The sequence below is a fragment of the Diorhabda sublineata genome, chromosome 4 (genome assembly GCF_026230105.1).
Source record: "Diorhabda sublineata isolate icDioSubl1.1 chromosome 4, icDioSubl1.1, whole genome shotgun sequence".
NCBI classification, from domain to species: Eukaryota; Metazoa; Arthropoda; class Insecta; order Coleoptera; family Chrysomelidae; genus Diorhabda; species Diorhabda sublineata.
Window position 1 is genome coordinate 31,979,258 of NC_079477.1, and position 23,694 is coordinate 32,002,951.

General features: G+C 31.4%; 2 protein-coding genes and 1 long non-coding RNA gene across 4 annotated transcripts; all 3 read left to right on the forward strand.

The window, feature by feature from the left end:
- The first annotated feature begins 5,932 nt into the window (after positions 1-5,932).
- LOC130443063 (uncharacterized) lies at positions 5,933-10,565 on the forward strand. The gene is made up of 2 exons (XR_008909822.1): positions 5,933-9,054; positions 9,105-10,565. It is a non-coding gene; the product is annotated as an uncharacterized LOC130443063 (long non-coding RNA).
- Positions 10,566-11,105: 540 nt separating this feature from the next.
- On the forward strand, positions 11,106-14,189 carry LOC130443064 (uncharacterized). Of its 2 annotated transcripts, none has more exons than XM_056777522.1 (3): positions 11,106-11,270; positions 13,155-13,217; positions 13,273-14,189. In XM_056777522.1, exons 1-3 carry the CDS (start codon positions 11,208-11,210, stop codon positions 14,128-14,130), a joined length of 984 nt encoding a protein of 327 aa, XP_056633500.1. In that variant the 5' UTR covers positions 11,106-11,207; the 3' UTR covers positions 14,131-14,189. The 2 variants fall into 2 exon arrangements, with proteins under 2 accessions (XP_056633500.1, XP_056633501.1); XM_056777523.1 differs by having other exon boundaries at positions 13,291-14,189.
- Positions 14,190-17,121: 2,932 nt separating this feature from the next.
- Positions 17,122-22,582, forward strand: LOC130443354 (uncharacterized). Its single transcript, XM_056777926.1, has 3 exons — positions 17,122-17,136; positions 18,259-18,586; positions 22,200-22,582. Exons 1-3 carry the CDS (start codon positions 17,122-17,124, stop codon positions 22,535-22,537), a joined length of 681 nt encoding a protein of 226 aa, XP_056633904.1. The 3' UTR covers positions 22,538-22,582.
- Positions 22,583-23,694: the final 1,112 nt, after the last annotated feature.

Here is a 23,694-nt window from a genome sequence, read left to right on the forward strand (position 1 = left end):
GAATGTAATAAACCAATTTGAGGTAAAGCTCGGTCCAAATTCCTTTTAAACATTTAAATTTGCCAGAAGCTTACATCACTATTTATGAACTATTATTTTTAAAAAGAAAGTATATTCACACAACACATACTAAGTGTTGTTTTTTAGTCAACAACTGTAATTGTAGGCGCAGTCCGATCAAACAAAAGAGAATTGCCGATAATTGCACTTTGACGGTATCCAAAGTTGGACCAATTTCTGATTCACAGCTGGATTCATGATTCCATAGAAATGGAAAAATATAATAACACAGAGAGAGAAAATTAGTCTTTACAATAGCACAACATTTGGCGTAGATGTAACAAAGCAAATGGCTACAAATTACATCAAAGTCTCTAAGATGGTCATTGACAAATTCATGACTTTTATAAAAAGAAACCACAGGCGTAAACATAACAAATCAAGAATTCCAATCAGTAGAAGAACTTGCTTCCGTTGAAGAAGTTGAAAAATAACTAGAAAATTATAAGTGATAAGCAACTACCACAACTTTATATGTACGAAAAAATCGCTAAATCAAATTATGAGAAGAAAATAAAACAAAAATGAGAAAAATTAAAATTTATATGAAAAACGTGCATTACAAACAACTATATATTAAAAGTATATTTAATAATAATAAAATATTCATTACAAGATTTGGATTTCAATCAATGTAATTTCTTCACCTTTTTTCTATAATTTATCCAAACTTTAAGTTCAAATTAAAAGTTCTACTATCGGTCATGGTGAGAATGGGTATCGGTAGAAATATTTGTGAATGCAAAAGGCTTCCCTTGTATTAATATATAGGTAAATCATGGATACAATTTTTTCTAGGATTTTCATTTCAAATCTATGTAGTCATTAAATCATTTTTTGTTCATTAGAATGGTTAGGCGTTAACAATTCACTAAATCAATGTATAAGTATATGCCTGATTTGGTTTATAAAATATTCTAATATGGTGGAATTGACATTGATGTCAGACCTCCTATGTTCTAGAAATTATAATGCATTTTTTTTATTTTGAATTTTCAATTGATCATCCTATAGTTTTGTTTCACAAATGTTTAACAAATGTTGAATATTTATTCATGTCAATTTTTCTACACCCAATAATTACTACAATTTCCTAATCAAAGATTCCTGGTGTCCCGGAAAATGTTCCTCATTTATTTGTCAAATATTATACGAGGTAGTGAAAATAAGGACATTTGCGTACATTAAGAGAAAATGCAGCGAAAATCAGCTCAACTAGTTAAATCAATGATGATTTTCCCGTGTATTTATGGTCGATTTTCATAAAAATTAGGTTCTCCGTTTTTTCACGAATAAGTAGAAAAATATGCACTTAATCGGTAAACCAAAATTGTACCTTATAAAAAAAAACAAAATCGTGTATTTACCATTTATGCAGACCCAATAAAAATGAAATTATTGCTTGTAGAAAGTTGATTGGTATTTTCAAACGCCAAAATGGAAAATTTCTACGCACAATAACAGAAAAACAATGCATTTTTCGTTGAAAATATATAGAAAGTCCTTAAAAAACCTTTATTTTCAATTTTTAATTTTTAAAAAAAGTTCCTAGCATTAAAACTAAGCTACGGAGAAGATAATGTCGATTCCTATTTTTGTTACATAATCTCTTTCGCCCCATTTGAAAAAAATCGTTAACACTTTACAATTCGCTTTATTCATGTTCTAATAATATGCTCTGAGCGTTTGATCCGCTTAAAGAAATTATTTTTTTAAAAAATTGGGCTTGAAGTGAGAAAATTATTTCCGTAATTTAAAGAAAAATCGTCTTTTCTTCCGAATAACTCAAAAGCTTTTAATGTTACACCAAATTTTGTGGAGAAGAAAATTGTTTCTTTTTCTTTTCTGAAAATTTTGGTATTTTTTTTTGTAGGATAAAAATTGAGTAAGATATGGCCATTTAAAGTTTGCGTGCGTTCATGCAAAGTTCCTTTTTTGAGCCTTTTTAGCATTAACCTCTTCAAAAATAAGATTTGAAAAAAAATGTTGGATGAGCTTATAGCTCTTTAAAAAACCTACAAAATGATTTTTTGAGGAATTTGATTGCTTAACAAGTAAGAGAGTTATGGGGAAAGAACCAGAACCATTTTTGTAGAAGTTATAACATGTATATTGATAAATTGATGAATACACATACTGGCTATAGTTGGACTTTCACTTATATAAGGAACCAGGAGCAACATTTGAATGTGCCCGTAAGCATGAAAATAAATTCAAATATTGCTCCGTGTATAGTTATTCCAATATCAATTGCAGAAGACAGTTATGCAAGGAACCATCAATATTTCATAAGCACGCATAACAAATTAAGAAATGGAAAATAATGTTCAGTAAACATCTAACAAACCATCAGTCCACGTGGACTCATCATCTCCACTGTTTACCAATGAAAACATCAAATCGTGAACATAAATGCATTTCTATTAGCCGAAGCTGTCGGAAGGCGTATATACATAATTTCTTTGAAATATTCCTGCTAGACAGTCCGCGATAAGCAGTGGCGTGATTGGGGGAGATTTATTTAATTCATAGATCAAACAAAATTGTCAGCAAGGGTTTTTATAATCTGCAATTGATATTGGAAGAATCAAAGGTGGTTTTAAACGTGGTCGAGAAGCTTGGATGACGAAAAAGTTTCACACGTACGAAGATATCTGTCACAAGGGGTGGTTGTTAACGGCCGAAACTGATTAATGTATGATAAATTATAATAAAAATTGACAATTGACGTTTATTTATCTGATAAAAATATGATTTAAATTGATTACATGCTTCAATCTAATTTAAAATTTTTTTTCTTGAATAGAGGTTGTTTTCACCGCTTTTTTACCGTCATTGATTGGACTAAACGGAGAGATTTACCGGCGAATAATTTTATTGAATTTTATTTCTTAGTAACAGTTAATCGTCGAAATCGAACCCTGTATCACCTTCTTGGCATAAATAAGAGTCCTCCGACAAGGTTTAAGAATAAGCAACTCTTTTCATGGTCAATTTTCAAATTGACGTTGATAGAAATACTTCTATCAACGTTAATTTGAATATTGAATTGTATGAGTTTGAAAATTTATACTATCAAAAATCACCAAAAATCTTGATTAATTATTTCCCAGACAATGAATACATAAATATTCGAATGCTCAGAAAATATATTAAAGTTAGTCCACTTTGTTGTTTCATTGACACGTTCCCAATAAGAACTCTGTATCGAAGTCTTTGCCAGCTATATTATGGGCAGTTTCTTATTGGAAACACCAAAGTGGACTAACTTTAATATATTTTCTGAGCATTCGAATATTTATGTATTCATTGTCTGGGAAATAATTAATCAAGATTTTTGGTGATTTTTGATAGTATAAATTTTCAAACTCATACAATTCAATATTCAAATTAACGTTGATAGAAGTATTTCTATCAACGTCAATTTGAAAATTGACCATGAAAAGAGTTGCTTATTCTTAAACCTTGTCGGAGGACTCTTATTTATGCCAAGAAGGTGATACAGGGTTCGATTTCGACGATTAACTGTTACTAAGAAATAAAATTCAATAAAATTATTCGCCGGTAAATCTCTCCGTTTAGTCCAATCAATGACGGTAAAAAAGCGGTGAAAACAACCTCTATTCAAGAAAAAAAATTTTAAATTAGATTGAAGCATGTAATCAATTTAAATCATATTTTTATCAGATAAATAAACGTCAATTGTCAATTTTTATTATAATTTATCATACATTAATCAGTTTCGGCCGTTAACAACCACCCCTTGTGACAGATATCTTCGTACGTGTGAAACTTTTTCGTCATCCAAGCTTCTCGACCACGTTTAAAACCACCTTTGATTCTTCCAATATCAATTGCAGATTATAAAAACCCTTGCTGACAATTTTGTTTGATCTATGAATTAAATAAATCTCCCCCAATCACGCCACTGCTTATCGCGGACTGTCTAGCAGGAATATTTCAAAGAAATTATGTATATACGCCTTCCGACAGCTTCGGCTAATAGAAATGCATTTATGTTCACGATTTGATGTTTTCATTGGTAAACAGTGGAGATGATGAGTCCACGTGGACTGATGGTTTGTTAGATGTTTACTGAACATTATTTTCCATTTCTTAATTTGTTATGCGTGCTTATGAAATATTGATGGTTCCTTGCATAACTGTCTTCTGCAATTGATATTGGAATAACTATACACGGAGCAATATTTGAATTTATTTTCATGCTTACGGGCACATTCAAATGTTGCTCCTGGTTCCTTATATAAGTGAAAGTCCAACTATAGCCAGTATGTGTATTCATCAATTTATCAATATACATGTTATAACTTCTACAAAAATGGTTCTGGTTCTTTCCCCATAACTCTCTTACTTGTTAAGCAATCAAATTCCTCAAAAAATCATTTTGTAGGTTTTTTAAAGAGCTATAAGCTCATCCAACATTTTTTTTCAAATCTTATTTTTGAAGAGGTTAATGCTAAAAAGGCTCAAAAAAGGAACTTTGCATGAACGCACGCAAACTTTAAATGGCCATATCTTACTCAATTTTTATCCTACAAAAAAAAATACCAAAATTTTCAGAAAAGAAAAAGAAACAATTTTCTTCTCCACAAAATTTGGTGTAACATTAAAAGCTTTTGAGTTATTCGGAAGAAAAGACGATTTTTCTTTAAATTACGGAAATAATTTTCTCACTTCAAGCCCAATTTTTTAAAAAAATAATTTCTTTAAGCGGATCAAACGCTCAGAGCATATTATTAGAACATGAATAAAGCGAATTGTAAAGTGTTAACGATTTTTTTCAAATGGGGCGAAAGAGATTATGTAACAAAAATAGGAATCGACATTATCTTCTCCGTAGCTTAGTTTTAATGCTAGGAACTTTTTTTAAAAATTAAAAATTGAAAATAAAGGTTTTTTAAGGACTTTCTATATATTTTCAACGAAAAATGCATTGTTTTTCTGTTATTGTGCGTAGAAATTTTCCATTTTGGCGTTTGAAAATACCAATCAACTTTCTACAAGCAATAATTTCATTTTTATTGGGTCTGCATAAATGGTAAATACACGATTTTGTTTTTTTTTATAAGGTACAATTTTGGTTTACCGATTAAGTGCATATTTTTCTACTTATTCGTGAAAAAACGGAGAACCTAATTTTTATGAAAATCGACCATAAATACACGGGAAAATCATCATTGATTTAACTAGTTGAGCTGATTTTCGCTGCATTTTCTCTTAATGTACGCAAATGTCCTTATTTTCACTACCTCGTATAATATTTGACAAATAAATGAGGAACATTTTCCGGGACACCAGGAATCTTTGATTAGGAAATTGTAGTAATTATTGGGTGTAGAAAAATTGACATGAATAAATATTCAACATTTGTTAAACATTTGTGAAACAAAACTATAGGATGATCAATTGAAAATTCAAAATAAAAAAAATGCATTATAATTTCTAGAACATAGGAGGTCTGACATCAATGTCAATTCCACCATATTAGAATATTTTATAAACCAAATCAGGCATATACTTATACATTGATTTAGTGAATTGTTAACGCCTAACCATTCTAATGAACAAAAAATGATTTAATGACTACATAGATTTGAAATGAAAATCCTAGAAAAAATTGTATCCATGATTTACCTATATATTAATACAAGGGAAGCCTTTTGCATTCACAAATATTTCTACCGATACCCATTCTCACCATGACCGATAGTAGAACTTTTAATTTGAACTTAAAGTTTGGATAAATTATAGAAAAAAGGTGAAGAAATTACATTGATTGAAATCCAAATCTTGTAATGAATATTTTATTATTATTAAATATACTTTTAATATATAGTTGTTTGTAATGCACGTTTTTCATATAAATTTTAATTTTTCTCATTTTTGTTTTATTTTCTTCTCATAATTTGATTTAGCGATTTTTTCGTACATATAAAGTTGTGGTAGTTGCTTATCACTTATAATTTTCTAGTTATTTTTCAACTTCTTCAACGGAAGCAAGTTCTTCTACTGATTGGAATTCTTGATTTGTTATGTTTACGCCTGTGGTTTCTTTTTATAAAAGTCATGAATTTGTCAATGACCATCTTAGAGACTTTGATGTAATTTGTAGCCATTTGCTTTGTTACATCTACGCCAAATGTTGTGCTATTGTAAAGACTAATTTTCTCTCTCTGTGTTATTATATTTTTCCATTTCTATGGAATCATGAATCCAGCTGTGAATCAGAAATTGGTCCAACTTTGGATACCGTCAAAGTGCAATTATCGGCAATTCTCTTTTGTTTGATCGGACTGCGCCTACAATTACAGTTGTTGACTAAAAAACAACACTTAGTATGTGTTGTGTGAATATACTTTCTTTTTAAAAATAATAGTTCATAAATAGTGATGTAAGCTTCTGGCAAATTTAAATGTTTAAAAGGAATTTGGACCGAGCTTTACCTCAAATTGGTTTATTACATTCTTTATTCGATTTTCGCGCATTTTGACCTTTATTGTGGACAACTTGATAACAAATATAACATGATTCCACAACTATTTTTCTTCGAGTGGAACCTATCTCTTGAGAATAATCACCTGGCTTACTTGATATTCTTTGTTGATCTGTTTGTAGGATTTATTGATTTTTCGATCGCAATCCGAGTGGTAAAACTTCTCGTAAGTTGAATCGATTATTCACATAATTATTAACTTGATAGTCGCCAAATCATTCTACGCTAATTTGTCTTTGAGATCACATACATCAATGGCTTTTTTTGTTGGTGTAAAAATCAATCAACTAACTGAATGTCTCTGTACTTCCATGTGTACAGATTTTTGCCTAATAATATTTCGAATTGGTTTGATAATGGTGCTCCAGATCAAACAGGGCTATCTAAACAGTGAATGTTGTGACAATTAACTAGTTGGAACGCTTCAAACGATTCATCATCATCCACCAGAGTAGTATAAAAATTATCCATTGAAATACCTCTTCCGACAAAATATTTTACCATTTATTTCAGTGTTGTGATTTGCCGGTGTAAATATGACCTTCCAATGGATTTGATTACTTCAAATCCATATATTACTGTTTTTGATGGTACCTACTGGGATAATTGGCATTATTTCTATATATTATATTTTTATGGCAGTCTCCATATTTGTTGTTGTAATTATTGAAATAGCTCTCAAATGCTCTTCTGTGAGCTGAGAAGCTTATATATTTTTTCTTTAATTTAGAATTGAGTAATTAACTATGAAGAAAATCTTTTCAATTCGTCAAAATCAGATGGTAAAGCTTGACAGAAAGAGAGTGATTTTACCATTATGGAATTTAGCCGTGACATTATCTTCAGTAGCGAAATCTTCACCATATAACTCATTCAAAGATCTATATTTTTTCTTCACCATTAATCTATAAAGTTTTGTAATTATTGTTAGTACTGACATGAGGGTTTAATTGTAATCTATATACTATTAAAATTATTTTACAGCCTAGATGAAGAAGGAACTGAATGTATTTATGATAAAATAATGCATAAAAGTTACAATATTCTGTTTTGAAGAAAATGTAAAAACACGTCGAACAGATTATTCCACTGGAAGCTACGTTTTTCTCACAATTTGACAAAGCTTGTTTTACTGCATTTAAATAGAGGATGTATGAGAAGAGAAAACGATAAAATAAATATTTTTAATTTTAGTAACAACTGAACAGTCTATTAAACCAAAACTATTTCTAACAGGAATTGTTCAAACTGTATCCCGTTGACTATCTGACATCTCGCAAACGTGCGACCATAATCTGGTAGTGCACCATCTTGTTCAAACTAAATACTGGGAAGTTTTCCTTATTATATAGATCCAAAAATGCCACAAATAGGTCCGTAATCTCTGCCATGCACAGATATCCCAAATATCGCTCAACTGTTGAATTACCGTAAAAGAAATAAGGATCAAAAGTACATCATCTATCCTGATCATCTCATGAGAGTTTTTGAACAAGTTGAGCTTTGTAAGAGTGCAATTTTTGTTTCTTCATTAACTACCAATGACTGACTAACGTTTTTTTGTTAGGTAATTTCAGTTGTAGTTGCGTGAGGTTTGTTTTCTAATGACTGTAGAATATCTAACTTTGCATCGTCGCTTATTTCTTGTCTTCCAGATTTTGGAGCATCCCTCGCTCTTTTCGTTTCACTAAATTTTCCAGCAATTCTATTTATTGTGCTTCTAGCAGTTAGGGGATGAAGAAGACGTAGTGATAAAATTGTAATGTCGCTAATTGTAAAACTGACACTGACAAAATAGTTGAAAAAATTAATAAAAACAGGTGCTCTTACTAGGACCCTCGTTAAGGTGGCCCCCTGATTTATATTTTAAAATTTCGTTAATACTAATCGTTAGAGAATCGTTATAGAGGATAAGATAGAAAAGAAAAATTGTGAGAGAATAATTAGTTTTAATTTATTGTGTGAAGTGTGAAATGGACTTTAATGGATTTTTATTTTTTTTAACGCTAGAACATCTTTAGAGAGAGTAGGAGTGGAAAGCTCTAAGCTCCAATATAATAAAATCCAAACTATTTTGGGATTGCCTAGAAAAATCGAACAAACTAGGCGAGAAAAATAAAATTACCCTACAATGGATTCCGGGACACACCGGAGCGAAGGGAAATGAAATAGCTGATAAGCTTCCTAAAATGGGGGCGGACAAGCCCTTCATGGGATCCAAACCAAACTCTTCTGGTGGTATCAGCTACAGAACAATGGAAAAAGCACTGGAAAATAAGGTAGATAGGAGCAAAACCAATTATTGGAACGTCTGAGACAGGCAAAGACTCTTCAGGGAAACTATAATAAAAATAAATCTGCTGAATGTGTCAACCTAAGAAAGAACAATCTACGAATACTAAAAGGAGTTGTATCTGGCCTCTGTTGCCTCAGCAACAACACCTGAAGACGCTAGACCTAGCAGATAATTTGGCGTGCAGGTTTTATTGTACAGAGGATGAAACCTCCTAGCAGATAATTTGGCGTGCAGGTTTTATTGTACAGAGGATGAAACCTCCATCCACAGTCTCTTAAAGTGTGAAAAACTAAGGAGCTCCAGAGGACTACACATGGGAGCGCTTGAAATAGAAGACGAAGATCTCTGGCAATTAAAGCCATCTCACATTCTATACTATTTAGAGGAGTGGGATTGATGGATCAGCTGTAAACACTGGTTTTCTTGTATCTTAACAAGAAAAGGGAACACAATAGATCGTTTGGGTCGCAGTGTATACGAGTCTCCACATCTATATTGGTTCAAATATTACGATTATTTAATATTAATTGGAATAATCAGTCTCTGTAATTTTTCTTTTCTATCTTACTCTCTGTAACGATTCTTTAACGAGTTAAAAAAATAAAACGTCCAAGAGCATTTTTACGGCATCAGGTAATTACACACAATAAAATAAAAACGTTTTTATATAAAAACTAATTACTCTCTAACAATATTTCTTTTCTCTCTTGTCCTCTCTAACAATTCTCTAATGATTATCTAACGATTGGGATTAGGGAAATTTTTAAATAATTAAATCAGGGGACCAACTCCACGGAGGTCTTACTAGGTAGTTTTACGTTTCAATTCAATTTTTTAATTTGTTTTTTATTCAATCTCTCAGTTTTTCTTGTGTCGTGTTTTGTGATTTATTTAGAAATGAACGTATATTTTGTGAATTTTGTGCATTACTTTATCATAGTCTATATAGTCCAGGAAAAATCAGCTCATGAGCATCGAAAAATATTCCACCTCAATTTTATATATTGCCATGGGGCAACCCCGTCCCATATTGTTTATACAATTGCAAAAAATTAGTATTTTTCAACCGGATAAGTTTTTTCATATTCTTTATTGAAATACAAATAAAAGAGGTTCTATGACTTTTTATGATAAGGTTAATATTTTCAGAGATATGAATTTTTAAAAGTTCCAATAATCTCAAATTCAAGTTTTTTTGACCCATGAGAAATATATTTAAACAATTTCGGCTTACGGGGTTGCCCCAAGACAACATACATTTATATCATCAGAAGGGCAATTTGAAGGGGACCGCATGAAAAAATTGAGGTGGAATAGTTTTCTGTACTAATGCGCTGTTTCCTCCTGGACTAATAGGTATTATGTCGAATATTTTAAAATTTACTAATCGAAATTATTTTTTGTTGGTAATACAATGTGATATATATAATAATAATTGTGATTATTTGACGTTTTTTAGATGATAGTGGATATATTTGATGTATAGCGTGAGTTATTATATTCCTAGAAAACAAACAGTTATTTCGAAAAAAAATTATACTCAAATTTTGAATTTATTTTATAAGCTGAAAACATTTAATAAAAACTTTTTCATTTTATTGATCATAATGTGTATGTTAATAGAAAATTTGCTCAACAAAGTTTTATTTACTGTACCAGGTGTTTCGTTATTGAATAAATTTTTTTTCATCGAAATTGTATTATTTGGGAAAACATTGTAACTTAAGTCGAACAAACTAAAAATCAAATAATCATAAACTACGATTGATTATTATGTTTTTCTCTATTCAATACATCTTATTTCATATACAGGGTGTGCCACGACGAGTTAAAACTATCTGTATATGGCAAAATACTTATAGTAAAATAATGAAAATTTCTACGCTTGGGATTTCGGATACGATCTTTTTAACTAACAACTTAACAATTTACGTAATATGAAGATACAGGTAGTGCTATTTGAAAAATGTGTTAATAAGTTATTCTGGAGTAACGGTAGATATATTCGCCTAAGTTGTTTGAAAAATTTTCGATCGAAATTTCTTAGTAAGCCAAACAGAAATCACAATATTGAAAAACTAGACGAATTCCTGTCTCCTTATATTAAATTCGAAAAACATATTAACCGCTGACTACCGTTATATGGTCGCTATTATATCCTGTGGTTTTCTCAAAAACTAAGATAATATTCAAATAATCATTTCCAGATACAGTTTTGCCAGTGGTCTAATCAACTTAAAGATTCATTCATCACGTTTTTAATAAAATGCTTTAATTTCTCGATTAAAATACGATAAATACATTTAAAAAAGTGTGTCATTATATTTAATATTAAGAATGTCATTATTAGAAAAAATTCGAATGTTGAATAAGGAACAGTTAATAATAGTAATTAGAGAGGTAAGTTTAATAACAGTTAAGTAGTTATAAAAGTAGAAATATTGAGTACAATCTGTTTTATTAAGCTATTTGATATTATATTAACATAAAAAGAGGACTGATAATATTGCGTGTACTATATGAAAGTTTATAATTCCAATAGTCCGAGAGCCGACCGCTGAAAATGGCACTTGATCGTTAAAGAAAATATGCTATTGGAAAAGGTAGTATTCAAATTGATCAAAATAATGATATTTGAAGTTTTCTAATTTTTTATATTTTGATTATTTAAGGAATAAAAAAATGAATCAACTATTTTTACATTCACTTTTTTTTTTATGTTCACGTACATAATTCAAATATTGAAAATATAATCAAAATACACCAAAATAAATTAGACCAAAATATTATTACAAATATATTCTGAAATTGTTAATATTTCCGAATATTTTTTTAGTATATTATTATTCTTTTTAAACGTAGAAAATATTATGAAAACGAAGAAAATGAATTGGAGAAAAATATATTTTCAAAATAACGATTTTTCTGAAACTTCAATTTATTCGAATTTAGATAAGCGCATCCTAATCAAGAAGTGGGTGTTGGTCACAACGAATAGCAATTATTGGTCATGATGGTAAGAAGGGTCTGAAACTTCCCTTTTGCCAACTATTGCTCGTCCCTTATTCATCATACTTCTCTTTTCTATTTATTTATATTTTATATGTATTCGTTCATGTACATACAGCATCAGCTTAAACATTCAAAAATTCTAAAGTCATTCTATGATGCTTCAATAATATTCTCTGTTTTAACTATGCTTTAGTTATGTACGTGCATATTAAAAATATTGAGTGTAGAGAAGATTACCTAAATTATTTAGTTCATAAATATTCAATTTCAATGAATTAAGATATAACGTTCTTACAGAGTTTCTTATGGAGTGTACACTCGGATTACTCGTGTTCAAAGTGAGCCGCCAAAATTTATAGCGGTTAGAGGATAGGCAACAAGTTTATTTTTTCTAAAACTAATAAGCTTAAGCTTTTACTTGATGCTTGAATTATGCTTCAACTAATGAGCTAAGCAACTACTACTACCAACGTTTTAAAAATCAAAAGTGACTGGCTGGGACTACGACTCCTACATCATTATTTTACTATATACTATCTTTTTCAATAATATATGTCCTTAAAACGATCAGGTGCCATTTTCAACGGTCTTACAAACTTTTATATTATCTGGAAATGAAATATGCGGGCGCATTTTAATGAGAGATGTGGACGTTTAAGCCGGGCTTTAGAGCAGTATTACTCAATTTACGATCCTTTCTTATTTGCAAACCAGAAGTTACAAATTGTGATAATATCTTAACATTTACAAAATGTAATATGTATGTAACGCAAAATTCAATGATTTTACCTTTGTTGCGAGGTATACATCATCTGGAGATGGAAATGTTTTCGATTTCTTCGGTTGATAGTTGATATTTAGTTAAGTACATGCTCCAGAAAATCACAAAATTTTGTTAAATAAGCCAAGGAAACGTTATCAGGAAAAGAAGTTAAATTATCGATATTCATCTATTCCCTGAAACCCTTTGTATTTCCTTAATTTTTCGGATAATAAATTCATCATTATTATCATTTTCCTCGTATTAGAATATAATCTAATAATGTGAGGTATCAGCAATAAATATTTGACTTTTTAAATTGTGACTTATTCTGAAGATCGCCCGCAGGCCATGGATTCCGAAGTGGAATCGACTGGGCGAAGAATTGATAAAATTTTTCAAATCAATATCTCACATGAATGTATTTATTGTTACATAGTCGTGAAGAAAACTATGCTTTCAATATTCCGCACTGAACTTTTAAATATAGATGACCATTTCTATTTTTACAGAATGGATTTGAAGGCATTGCCGAGATTCTGGAAGATAAGGACATAACTGGCCAAACGTTTCTTGTAAGTGGAATCTTGGGAAATGAAACTAATGTATACCTATCAATATTCTTTTCAGAATCTTCCTACATTTCAGCTTATCAGTTGGAATTTATCAATAGGAGCAATGAAAACTCTCACTAAATTTATAGAACAAGTTAAAAATAATCCACAAATCCTCAACAGAAACAATTTACTCAAAGCATATCAAGAAAAACAGGAATTTTCCACAAATACGAGTGTAAAAGTAAAATCATTCCAGAATATTGACGGTCAAAAATCATCTCATTTGAATGATTTTAAAAATAAATTAGCGATCACATTAAATTCAGAAAAATCACACCGGTTTCAAAAACCGCCAATGATTGATAGAGATCTATTAACTAATGAGGAATTTAATACAATTTCGAAAGATCCCAGTGAATTTCATATGAAACCAAAGCCTGTACTTCCACTTCCCAAAGTGAGAGAAAAAATACCAACTCCAAGGATACATCAAATACCTTTTGTTAGAGGAAAAAACTCGGAATATCCAGATTCCGATTTCATTGTAGATGTTAACGACACACAAAATAATTATACTAGATATATAATAGATCAGAGTAAAAGGTCTGCAATGTGCCAAAAACCTTCAAGTTATCCAGAGGATAATAGCTCATCTCTAAATATTAGAAAACGACTACTGACTCCAACAGAAGTTCAAGGCAATCTGGAAATTCCCGAAGATATTAATATGTCAACAGAAGACTTGAAATTCATTTCTCATAGTAATAATAATACATATCCATCGAGTTACAGACAAAATCTGCCGGCTCATGTTGAAGTTTCTATCAATAGATTTAAAAATATTGAACCACTTCCATCGAATTTAACTAAAATGATTCCTGACCATGAAGGCATTACTCGTTTATATAAGGTGAGTATTACATGTGTTTAATATGTGTTTTTAGAGTAGCAAACAATTAGAATAGAGTCGGAATAATTTAGAATGGAGAGGACTCAATATTTTACATTTTCTTTATATCAAGAGATAAACGCTTGTATAGAAACCATATAATATTATCATTATTAAACAAATTTCATAGTATTGTTACTTAGACAATTAATTTTGAAGTTATAAAATGTTTATAATGTTGTAACACAAAATTTTATATAGAATGAATGAAATCATCCCTCAGTAAATATTTTATTTCAAAAATCGTGATTATTTCTGAATATATTCCCCCTGTATTTCCACACACTTTTCAGAACCTCTGACTTAAGCTTCTATGCCCATAAAGGCATGTTTAATTTCATTGTCGCTGTTAAATCTTCTACTTTCAATTTTACGTGCAAAAAATAGTCGGACGGGGCCAGATAAGGGCTATATGTACCCTTGAACAGCAAAGCAGTATGGATAGGAGCATTGTCATGAATCAAGCGCAAACCTCGGCTGATTTTGCCTCGCCTTTTTTGCATAATTCCTCAATGTCAATTAGAAAGATACCTTCGAAGTACCATCATTTTGTTAGTGATTTTGTTGAATCCGAGCCTACAAAAAAAATTCAAACCGTATTTGAAGTTACTAAACTCGGATCCAAATATTGAAATGGATTTTTAACAATAACAAATTCATATACAGGGTCGAATAACAATTATACATTAGGGTGGGTCAAAAAAATCAACTATAACACGGGCAAATGAGTTGTTAGACACATCAAAAAAATTTTCTCGATATATAAGCTCTTCATTTTAATAGGATCCATTTTTATTTTTTTCTCAGTTCATTAGAAAAAAATTCATACCCAATCAAACATAGGTGAAGACCCATATATTTTTCTCCAAAACTGTAAGTTATCAAAAAACTTTAATCGCAAAAGTTCTTTGCATTTAAAGGAATTTTTAGATTATTGACTTTTGGATTATACAGGGTGTCCCAATTCTTCAGTATCGATATCAATTAAAAATATGGGGTATACAAAAATTGAAATAATTATACAGTGGCAGAACAGAAAGAAAAAATTCGAGAGGAAATTAATTATCTCAATTAAACTGGTACAATGCGAAACATGCATTGCAGAAAATGGGGGATAACTAGAAAACAAACTGTTTTTAAATGATTCGGGTATTTTAATTGAGTATATTTTATTAATTTTCTGCATATTCATACTTTAAATCTCTCGAGATGGAAGTAAAAGTTTTTTTTTAAATTATTCTTAATAAAAATATTCGTTTGACGTACGATATTTTTATAGTTTTTTGTTTTTGATTAACATTTTCTCTTTAGTTTTTTTTTTCAAAAATACAATACTCAGAGTAGAAGAAATGCAAAAAAAAATAGAAAAAATCAAATAATTCGACAATCATTATATATAGGTATAAAACGTGTATGCATTCTTATTTTTATGCTCATTTCTATTAAAGGTATAATATACAGGGTGTGCTATTTCAAAAAAAAAGAGATTTTGTTATCTACAAAATTTGAAATTCATACAGTAAAAAAAAGATTCTAGACCCGAAAATCACAAAAATTCATTAAACCAAAGTTTTATATTTGTAAATTCATTTTGCAAATGATGCCAGTTAACCTACTTTACATTTTGCGGAATTTTCCAAATATAATGATTTTTCAATAAACATTCAAATAACCTTAAATATTTCCTAAAGCCTTGTTCGCACTATGCTAGTGATTTAGTCTAGTAGCAAGTAATTTAGTAGCTAAATGTGTCTGAACACTAAAAATTTAGTCGAGTAGTTTAGTAAGGAATTTAGTTTAGTCGATCCATTTTACTCTATTCTTCTCGGGCGAGTAGCACCCCCCACCACGCGTCCATGCTCACTGGCTCACCGGCTAAACAAGTGCGAACCCGTTGAGTTTAGTCGAGTTCATTAGTACGTAGATAGTAAACATGACGTTTCGCTAGAGTGAAGAAACGACTTTAAAATTTGTTTCCAAATACCTGGAAGATGAATGCTTGTGGAATATTAAGTCCCCTAATTATAAAAACAAACTAGTGAAGCAATCCGCTTACTCGGATTTAGAAAACACCATGAATATCCCTGGATTTGGTGAAAAGGAAATCAAATTGAAAACAAAAAACATCAGGTTAGTGCATAATTTTATTATTTTATTTCAACAGCATATTTATTACAATAATATAATAGGTTCTTAGTTATTATTACTACTATTGTTTTTAGAATTAGTTTTACCTAACGATAACCATTCCTTTTTAGATCGACCTACTCGCAAAAGTTAAAAAAAATAAAGGACTCCAAAAATTCACGCTGAATTTGAGATTGTATTTTCATTAACAGAAAATTTACACAACTTTCAGACATTCTCAAACTATCGAAGTATTCTTTGGGATCTTCCAATGCTAATTCCTTCAGAAGACAATTAGTAGCTCCTAGTTTGTCTCTTCTATCGATCCATTTTCTTATCCACAGCTTCTTTTCATCAATGACACAAATTTCCTCTTCTACCATTTCTAAAATCGCTGATAAGATTAACTTAATCAGTTGATTCACTTTATTACGCTGTAGGCTGTTCATCTTACAAGACACCACTCACCTGTAAACTGTACTGGAACTAAACTAAACACTAAAGCAAAGTGCGAACGATTTTGGGCCAGTAGCGAGTAATTTAGCTACTAAATTACTTGCTACTAGACTAAATCACTAGCATAGTGCGAACAAGGCTTAAGCCCTGCAGAAATCAAATAGGTCGATCTTATGTAAGTTGCCTTTGTTTTTACCACAAAATCAAATAACGAAAATTCCAAAGTTGATGTCGACACTGAAGATTTGGGACACCCTGTATAATCCAAAAGTCTGTTCTTAAGACCAATCATGCTTTTAGCGGTTGCAACACCACGTCGTTTTATTATATTGGAAAGTCAAAATTTATCTCAATTCTCGAGAGAAATCAGTAGAATTTATTAAGCGAGAAATGGCTGACCATGAGGTTCTAGTTTGAGCTGGAGAGCGATCTCTCATCCATCGCCTTCTATAGCTATTACAAACAGGGAAAGAAATTGAAATCCTTTTTGAATTTTCTGAGCATATCTACGAATATGAAAGTAGTTTGGAATTTTCGAAGATTAACAGGAATGGGACAGAAAAAACGAATCACCACAACCTGGTCCAAGTGGTCTGTGTACTTATAGTAATGATAATGAGTCAAGTCCGTATTACATTTTCACGGAAACAAATTTTACCAGAATATTCAGAGACGTGATAAACAAATTCAAAACAGAAGAATCACAATCTAAATTAACTATAACTGGATATCAACACATCTCATCTGAAGTTTGTAAATTTTATAGTTAAGTATAGTGATTATTGACTTCGGTGGTTATTTTATTTTAGATCAACACAGCGAAATTCTTGATCGTGTCTGTCCATTACCAAAAGCAACTAAAAAGCGGTAAAAGGAAGGCTACGAGCGAGAAGTCGGAAGTTTTAACAAGCACACCCTACAAGACAGTACTTGATCAGAACTTAAGCAATAAAAAACTAAAAACCAAAAAGAAACAGCAGATTTATCCCAAGCTTCTAAAAAAATAGCAATTGTACTCTATCAAGAGAAATTACTGGAACATGTCGTGTTTGCAATGAAGTGTACTATGATCCCCAAGAAACAGACTTGATACAATGCAAAACCTGTAAAATATGGTTTCATGAAATGAGCACCGCATATGAAAGACTGTAGGATTATTTTTGCGATTTGTGCCCGAGGGGTTGACTACTCACTCTTGGATAATACACTGCGTAAACTTGAGATCCAAGGGGACGCATTTTGAAATTTTTTTTTCCTTAACCTAATAGAAAATCGTTAAGTTTTGATTCGTTTTTGTATTCCTGTATATTCCTCACATATTTATTTTCGAAAATTTATTGAGTACTAATTTATAGCCCAGAGAAAGTTATGTGCGTACTCTTAGACAAACTTACCCTATATTACCTGCAGAAATATCTTTATGTTAACATCAATCAACGTTTCAGTAGAACAGCAGATTAATGGGAAATAATCTTGAATGTAATATAACTTGAATAAATTATTATTAAATATATTCTAATATTTTAGAAACCATTTGCAGAGGACACTGATATTCTTAACAAAACAAAAAACGTATCAAAATCTCCAGCTAGGATTTTTAATACACCAGGTAATCTCATTGAACGAAGGCCTCTCAAAACTTATGAAAATCACCATATCGATGATAACAATCCGAACCGACTTGACCAAGATCCAATAGAATTTTACAAAAATCGACCACTGCCTCCAGTTCCAAGAGATGAAGAGATAATTAGCTGTGTAAATTCGAATAAAACCGACCGTAGAGTACCAAAGAGTCTTGATGATAATTTAATAAGACGAAATGTTATACATGGAAATGCGACACGTAGATCAGGTAGGAATTACAATTTCCTGTTCTTTTGTTCCCGACTTATATATTATACGGGTTAGCAAAAATCTAACAAAATATTTTTATTTAAAGCACGTACCCATCTGCGACAGATTTCTGGTCTAGTTTTCTCTCATTAATGGGCCAAAACCCATTTCTCATTAGAGAGATAAAATGCTGAGCGTGATATGAGTTAGCTAGGCTCTTGTATAAAAATAGTTATTTATTTTACAAGGAAAAAGATTTTAGCTTCAGAAAACCGAAAGCTAGAATCGAATCCTTTTTCCCTTGTATAATAAACAATTTTTTTCTGTGACAAGAAAAACGATAATTTAATATTGAACAATTATATTATTACAATAATCGAGTCAGAAAATTATCGATGTGAAAGTCTGTTTTTTGGTTTTCAGTAACTATGTTCATATTCCACTTTTTAGTTCTATTTATTGTGAAAAATTATTTTTTTTCTTTAAATTTTAGTAATTAGTGCTGTAAATATCCAACAGAGGGCAAAGAATTATGAAACTTGTTTCGATGTAAAGAGAAAATTTGTAGTGATAGTTTATAAAAAAATTGGCCAAAAAACAATTTTATCATATAGCGTGAACCACGACCGGCGAATTCGGACATTGACGCCCGATCAGCTAGCGAACTTAATTAAGTGGTGGGATATACTAACAGTAATAAACCACAAAGGGGAGGTAGAAACAAACAAGCTCACTAACTCACATATAGGGTATCCAGCTCTTATTTAGGTATCGTGACATAGACTCATCATTGTTGTCCAAAACTTTCGCAAGATTATTTTTGCAATAATATCATTAGAATTCAAAAGATAGAAGATTTCACTTAGTAATTGGAGGATAGTTAATTTATGTTATATTTGAATAAATCAAGACAAGAAGACTAGAATATACCCAGAGTTTTAGTTTATTTATAATCTCCTAGCTTGAAAATATTCGATTTTTTCCCAGTAAATCGCGCCAAGTCAAAAAAATATGTTTTTATTGGGCCACATGCTAGAAAGTTGCCGAACTAAAGTTACATCCGGCTCAATCATCCTAAAAAATCTGCTAATGGCTCTTCAGTCAGTTCCTATCCACTCCTGGTCCAGTATTCTTTAAAAAACAATTGAAAAAAAGCAAATGAGAACCATTCGTACAAGAGGTTGAACTCCAAGAAGTTAATTCTGACTATGCACATGATCGATTACCGAATGGTAATGAGGCTAAAGTTTAAACACGACATCTAGATCCTAGGGGAAACCGAGATATGCGACAATGGAAGAAAAATCAACAACAAGGCCCGGAAAAAGAATACCAATATGTGTTTTCATCGGATCCAGATCAAGAGATGGTGCCAGTCCCTTCCAACAGTAGTGATCAGTCAGTCGCACTCACAACGGGCCCAACGTGAAAAAAGACTACTCAAGAGACTAAATTTAAAGCTGAGTGAAAAAGTGACCGGGAAACATTTAGGCAGAATCTACCATTAATTAGCAATAGGCTATAAATTAAGGTCTTTCAATGGTTGTTGCTAATCGCTGATACATTTTGTACAAACATTGCTAATCGCGGGTAGATTTTGTCTCCCTGGGAATATTATGCGCACTATTTCCAATTGGAGGTAGGATTTGCCTTGACGTTGCTAATCAGCAGTATGTTTTATCTAAACATGTGCACGTTCATTCATGCTAATAGAAAAGGAAAGATATGGTAAAAGGAACAATTATTATTTATACAAAACATTTTAAATTATTACAGTAACATTTTTATGTTTAGTGCGATTTCGCATATGGTACATTTTTATTTACATTTAGAGCGAGATTTCTTTTCCTTTTTGAGTGTGTTTTTTCACCAGTTTCTGGTCGACCTGCAGGTCGACGCTTACTGCCTGTAGTTACACCTGGTTTCCTTCTGGACATGGACGTCGGCTGAACTCTTATTGAAGCACCAGCTCGATTGCGTAGGCCGAAGGTACTACCGCACGTACTTAAAAATGTATCCCAACTATTTTTTGTTTTAGCTTTATCCAGCCTTCTGTTCAAAAGTACTTTACATGTACCAAACTTAGTATGTTGTTCTCGTAGTGCATCTAGGAAATGTTTAAACTCATTATCATTAGCATTTTTGCTTTCTGGTACTGACAGTGTTTCAGTATTTTCATTTACTGCATCATAATTTTCATAATTTAAACCTATTTCATTTCAATCTGGGTTATTTGAGCAGCTGATGGACTTACTTTCAACAAGCGGTGCATAAAAATCCCTTTCCTTAGGGTTATCTCCTAATGCCAAAACTGCCATTGAGTATCTATCATTAGCTTCAGTTGCAACAGGATCCGAGGATTCCACTTGCACATGTGCAATGCCCCATGCATTAATTTGAATTAAGTTGTCTTTGGTCAAGTATGACGTTTTTTGCAGCAGATTATGAAGAAGATTTTTTGTAGGTACACGTCCAAAGTTTCTGAAACGCCGAACATAATACTGTTCTAGAACAGTGCACGTAAAATCTACTAATGCCACGATATTGTAGGAAAATTTCGCGCAGAAATTAGAGTTCAACCCTGTCTAGCTAATGTATTACGTGACCCATGCATCCAATTGTTTACGTCATTGCATTCTTGGTTTTGATCTTACTTTAGTACTAACCTGCATACTAACTTTGATGCGGTCTTGTATCTGCGTAATACCCAAGAAGTATTTGCTTCGGTACAAAATTCCGATATCCACTGAATACATTCTTCACTAGACTTAATGTCAGTCCATAACACTGTTTTTTCTTTCGATTGATTTGCCACTTCATGGTGAAAATTTGTTGGACATTTCAAATCAGTATCCATATTGGAATATACAATAATAATCAAGAGCAACTGACTACACCACGCGAAAGATAAAACAGGAATGCACGACTCACAAAACAAGATAATGCAATAACACAAGTGTAGACAAAACATACCGCTCATTAGCAACGTCAAGGCAAATCCTACCTCCAATTGGAAATAGTGCGCATAATATTCCCAGGGAGACAAAATCTACCCGCGATTAGCAATGTTTGTACAAAACTTATCAGCGATTAGCAGCAACCATTGAAAGACCTTAATCTATAGCCTTTTCTAATCAATGGTAGATTCTGCTATATTTATTGTTACATTTATTTGTAGTTACCCTATATTATTATTTTGTCACTGTCAGGTCTTATATCAGTACATTAGTTTTCAGTTTATTGAAGCCTTTATTTCCGTGGTTTTTTATTACAATTAATTTTATATGAAAGCTTATCACACAGGAACTTTGAGCTTGAAACTCATTCATAAGTGTCATGATTGGATTTTTGAGCAACCAAGATATCGTCTTCAGAGAGCGAAGGTAAAAAAACGTTTTTTTGTACTTTTAGTCTCTGAAGACGATAACTTGGTTATCGAACCGCGTCTCAGACGGTGTAATTGTGAGTGTTGAAATAGAGGTAGTGTAAACAGTATGAATATGAAGAATTTTTTATGCCTTTGATTACCTCGTTTGTAGAATTTGGTGGTTCGAACTTGAGCATACGTTATTCCTTATCCAAATATTTTTCTATTATATTATTTTATTATTATTATTATTATTATTTTTCAGTTGACTTCAACAACGAAAGATTCTTCAGAAATACCGATAGAAAAGGAGCTGAACGTCTTTTAATGAATTTGAGAGATGGAGCTTTTCTATTCAGACCGAGTAAAAAATATTATTTGGCTTTGACTATTAAATATAAACAAAGCTTTTATAATTTTGGAATTGAAAGAACGTCAAAAATGACAATTCGTTTAAATGCCGATACAAACAATGTGGCTCCAGAATTTAGAACCCTTCGGGATTTTACCGAATATTTCACCATAGAACCAATTTCGTTCAAAAACGAGGATGAATTAGTTGATATAGTACTAGAACCAGTTCTTCCTGACAATTTTAATTAAGACTTATTTATGCTAACTTTATTAAATATATCTAAGTAAAAATGCTTATCATTAATCTGTATTTTACTCAAAAGTTGTGCCATATTTTCCGATTTCTTAAAATGAAGCCATCAAGAATACATCTACCGAAGTTAAGGATGACAATGGCAAGAGAACAAATTCCAATTAAATTAATCATATGGCTAAAATGGTGTATAATAAATACTAAAGATTTATATGCAAAGAAGTTACTTCATATATATACCAATTTTTGGCAAAATATCCACTAGAGTCTCGAAATATCCAACAATATTATCCTTTCCCCTCTTTTTATAAAAAATCTCCTACAAATGAGGCTGGGAAACAAGAAAAAGTCGCCAGATCTAGTGAATACGGTATGTAGTAAGACAATTCGAAATTTGGAAAAATTTTAACTATAACGATCACGGAAGAGTGAGAAGGTGGGTTGTCCTTATGAAAAACTTTTTTCCTCCAATGCGGTCACTGTTTTAGAAATTTTTTGAAGATAGTCTATGAACACAGTCCCATGACTACCCCAACAAACGGTCACCATTACTTTCCCGTCTTAGACTTTTTCAGAACAAGTTCTTCCTTCATAATTCACTTTTTTTACTGTTATTTCGTTGCAAGACTGTAAGGTTTCATCAACGGTTATGCGATGCAATCGATGCAAAAATCCGGCTCGCTTTTATTTAACCCGCGTCAGTAAGGCCTGGAAATGCTCATTCGAAAGCGCTTTGGTACCAAAGTAAGCAATCGCAGCACCACCAGCAGTTTCTAGTCGTCCCGAACACTCGTCATCAGTCAAATTGATACGGCCTCGATTGAATAAGCTGCCCAAAATTTAAAGGACGTAAACGATCAGCCCCCGTACATAATGTTTGGTTACTAATTCATTTCTATAGGCATATTGCCATTCGAAAAGAAATATTTAATGACAGATTAATAGTCAATTTTTCCATTTTCAGAAAAATCTACACAACGAATAATTGTTAAAATTTTAGTGAGACGCGTGCGTAAATGTATTTCCCAACTTTTATTGACAAATACTGGCATCTTCCGGTTGAGATTAGAAACTTCTCAAACAATCCTCGAAATTATAATAATTCACATGTTATTATTAGATACTATTAAAAATAACTTCGTTAACAATTACA